Below are 3,168 nucleotides of genomic sequence, written 5' to 3'. Positions count from 1 at the left end.
GGACAGGGTGCGTTAAAATCGCCGACTATCATCAGGGGATTGCGACCCGCGATCCTTAGTGCTGCGCTAAAGGTGTTAGAAAAAGTGGCGTTTTTTAGTTTAGGGGGGCTGTATATATTAAGTATGTGTACGAGGCTATCTGTTCGCCGCAGGGGAAGGACAGAGACCATCACGTACGAATATTCCAAATTTAGGTCGAGATAAACCTCCTGCGCTGTGTAGCCTTTATAGACTATGAGACAGGTGGACGGGTCTCGCTGAAAAGCGTTAAAGCCCGATAGCTTAACCACAGTCCAGGTTTCTTGCAGCGCAAGCACTGCGGCGGGGTATTCCAGATTGTCTATCTTATGATTGACAATCTGGAAGATTGCCCTTACGTGGGCGCGTTTCGTCCTCTCTTTGAAACCCCGACAATTCCACTGTATAAGTGAGATAGCTTGCTGCCTTTGCAGGGGGCACCGCCCTCTAGGGGGTTGGTTGGGAGGGGACGCAGCCATGTTGATTTGAAGGGAGATTGCCTTGAAGAGCCGGCCCAGGTTCGGTCACCTGCAGCGGGAACTCTCGGAACTCCTCCAAGAGTTCGGTTAGATCGATGGGTCGGGTCAATTTTTATGGGCGGGTCGCGTCTTTGAGGGGTCCCATTCGGCGTAGAAGCCGGGAGCTTGACTCTAGCGATGTCTTAATGTTGGCCGTCACGGCGGCCGTAACCGTGGCTGTGACTGCCTTGAGAAGGCTGTCTTGGATTTGGCCAAAATTTGATATTTGAGTCGTCAACTTGGCAAGGGCGTTTTTGAGGGCGGTGAAACGCACGTCAGAGCTAGAGGCACCACTTGCATCGGTTCCGAAGCTGCCTGGGCAGGGGGCGGGGAGGACCGAGCCGTTTGTAGCGCGTGAATTTTGGCGTTAAGTTCAGCATTTTGTGTCTGGAGAGTCTCGAGCTCGCGGCAGAGGTCCGTCACGTCAGAATTAAGGGGTGGATGAGGATGAAGCTTTGCTGGGGGATAAGGTACGGGAGTGCGGGGGGGAGGAGGAGGCCCGTCTCGGCTGCCTACCTTGGGCTGAGACGTATTCGTTGGTGCGCCACACGGAGGGCCCTGGAGAGACGGGAAATCCCCATCTGGATCCCGTGACGCTGTCGGGTTAGTTGACCGAGGAGACTTGGGGGCACGTCCAGGCAAGGTGCCCGCTGGTTGCACTGGTCCGTTTGTGCCTTTCGTTATCTTGTTGCTAGGCGTGGGAGCTTTTGGAGTGGTGACAGGACCCGAGGGCATTACAGTCCGAGGTTGGGCTCGTTGACCGGTCGGATTGCCCGGTTGTTGCAGCCGTCGGAATTTGGCTTTGCAGCCTTGCGAGCCCGTAACATGACCGCCACCGCGCACGATGCAGGAAGGAGTGCACTCGTGGGGCGCCATGTTGCCATCTTCGAAGACTATGGCTGTTTCGCTGCAGTGTCCACAGCGACTGTCTTGAGGATTCGGGCATAAGTCCGGACGGTGACCGATGGGGCCACATCGGCAACACAGGGGAATAGTCCGCTTATATTTGATATTCGTGCACCACAGTCACCACTGTCGTCAGGTGGTGACTGTGGTGACATCAACAGTGATGTAACAGTGACGAACAGTCGTCACTGTTATAGTGTACGTAGCACGGAGGTGTCCCGCGAAGGTGAAGGTAAGCAGGGCAATCGTCGACTTCCCCAGCTTGCGGATGAAGGCTATCTATCCTCCGCGCCACTGGACCTTAGATTTCAGGGTGGTAGAAGTGTCCTGCTCATGAACCATAATAATGCCCCTACAGACTACACCGTTGACTTTCACTTGGTGACTTTGGTAACATCAACAGTGACGTAACAGTGACGAACAGTCGTCACTGTTATAGTGCACGTAACGCTGTACTCTGTGTCCCGCGAAGGTGAGCAGGGCAATCGTCGACTTCCCCAGCTTGCGGATGAAGGCTACCTCTCCTCCGCGCCACTGGACCTTATGTTTCAGGGTGGTAGAAGTTGCCTGCTCATAGACCATAATAGTCCCCCTGCAGACTTCACCGTTGACTTTGGCGTGTCCGCCCACCGGTATGGGGCCTTTGGAAGCATTGAGTGTAAATTCACGAGCGAGCGTGTTCGTCGCATTGACGTCTTTAGTGGTGGCAATGACGATATTCTGGTCCCAGATGGGCCAGACACTAAGAATGTCCGCCAAAGCTGGATTTACATAGGCAAAGAGCAAAGCACCAAGCTCACCGTTCTGCAGGGCCGTCTTCAGGGAGATCGTCACTCTGGGCTTGATGACGATCGTGAAATCTTCTTTGCGGAGTCGAGGCATAGCGGTGGGCCACCATTTCTTCGATACCGCTGCTTGCGAGAGCTGAGAGTTGGACCTTGCAGTATTCGGAGGCACAGAAACACCGGCACTCATGGAGAGTCCGTTGACCGCCGAGGTGTTCGGGCGTTGGTGGCGTTTACGAAGTGCCACCAATGAAAAAAAAGGCCTTCATCCACTATCCCCTCCTTCGGAGGGGAAGTTTCAAGCGAAGACTGGGCTTCTGGGACGATTTCTGACCATTTCACCATCTCGGGATCGTACCCGCGCCAAGCAGAGGCAGCCAGGGCGGCCGCGGAGAACGATGGAGACCGACTCCGGGGTGTTAGGGCCAGTTGGGTGAAGTGGCGAAGCCAAAAATGGGTCTAAAATGCCCAAAAACTGGTGCACCTGGTCCAGAGCGGTATCTTCAGGCACCGGGTGATGTTGTCCGTCAAGTAGATGCAAAATGTCATGGGGTCCCTTCGAATTTTCGGTAAACCAGAGGGAAATTGCCGGAACCGATGTGAGGCGCGTGCGCTCGCTCCGCGCTCGCAGCGTTCCTCCTCGGTGGAGGAGAGCTTGCGTGATGAGAAAGCTAGCGGTTGCCGCGATGCGTCAACGCACTGTTGTAATGCGGCTCCAACTGCGACATCTGACGTGTCTGTCATGAGACAGAGCGGAGCATCAGGTGTTGGGTGAACAAGAAGGGTGACGTTTGCGAGCTGGGTGTTAATAGCCTCGAAAGAGTTGGGCGTACTTTCAGACCATGTCATGGGAGTAGAGTTCTTGTTTCCCTGGAGTAGATCTATAAGGGGATGAATCAGATGAGCGCCGCGGGGGATGAAACGCCGATAGAAATTAATCA

The 3,168-nt window shown here is 54.7% G+C and overlaps 1 protein-coding gene across 1 annotated transcript; it reads right to left on the bottom strand.

Moving 5' to 3' along the window:
• Positions 1-770: 770 nt before the first annotated feature.
• LOC119435173 (uncharacterized) lies at positions 771-1,412 on the bottom strand. Its single transcript, XM_037702098.1, has one exon. It carries the CDS (start codon positions 1,410-1,412, stop codon positions 771-773), a length of 642 nt encoding a protein of 213 aa, XP_037558026.1.
• Between the last annotated feature and the right edge of the window lie 1,756 nt (positions 1,413-3,168).

Source organism: Dermacentor silvarum, unplaced genomic scaffold (assembly GCF_013339745.2).
Source record: "Dermacentor silvarum isolate Dsil-2018 unplaced genomic scaffold, BIME_Dsil_1.4 Seq497, whole genome shotgun sequence".
NCBI classification, from domain to species: Eukaryota; Metazoa; Arthropoda; class Arachnida; order Ixodida; family Ixodidae; genus Dermacentor; species Dermacentor silvarum.
The sequence above is the reverse complement of the archived record's forward strand: the minus strand, read 5'-3'. Positions and strand labels throughout refer to the sequence as shown.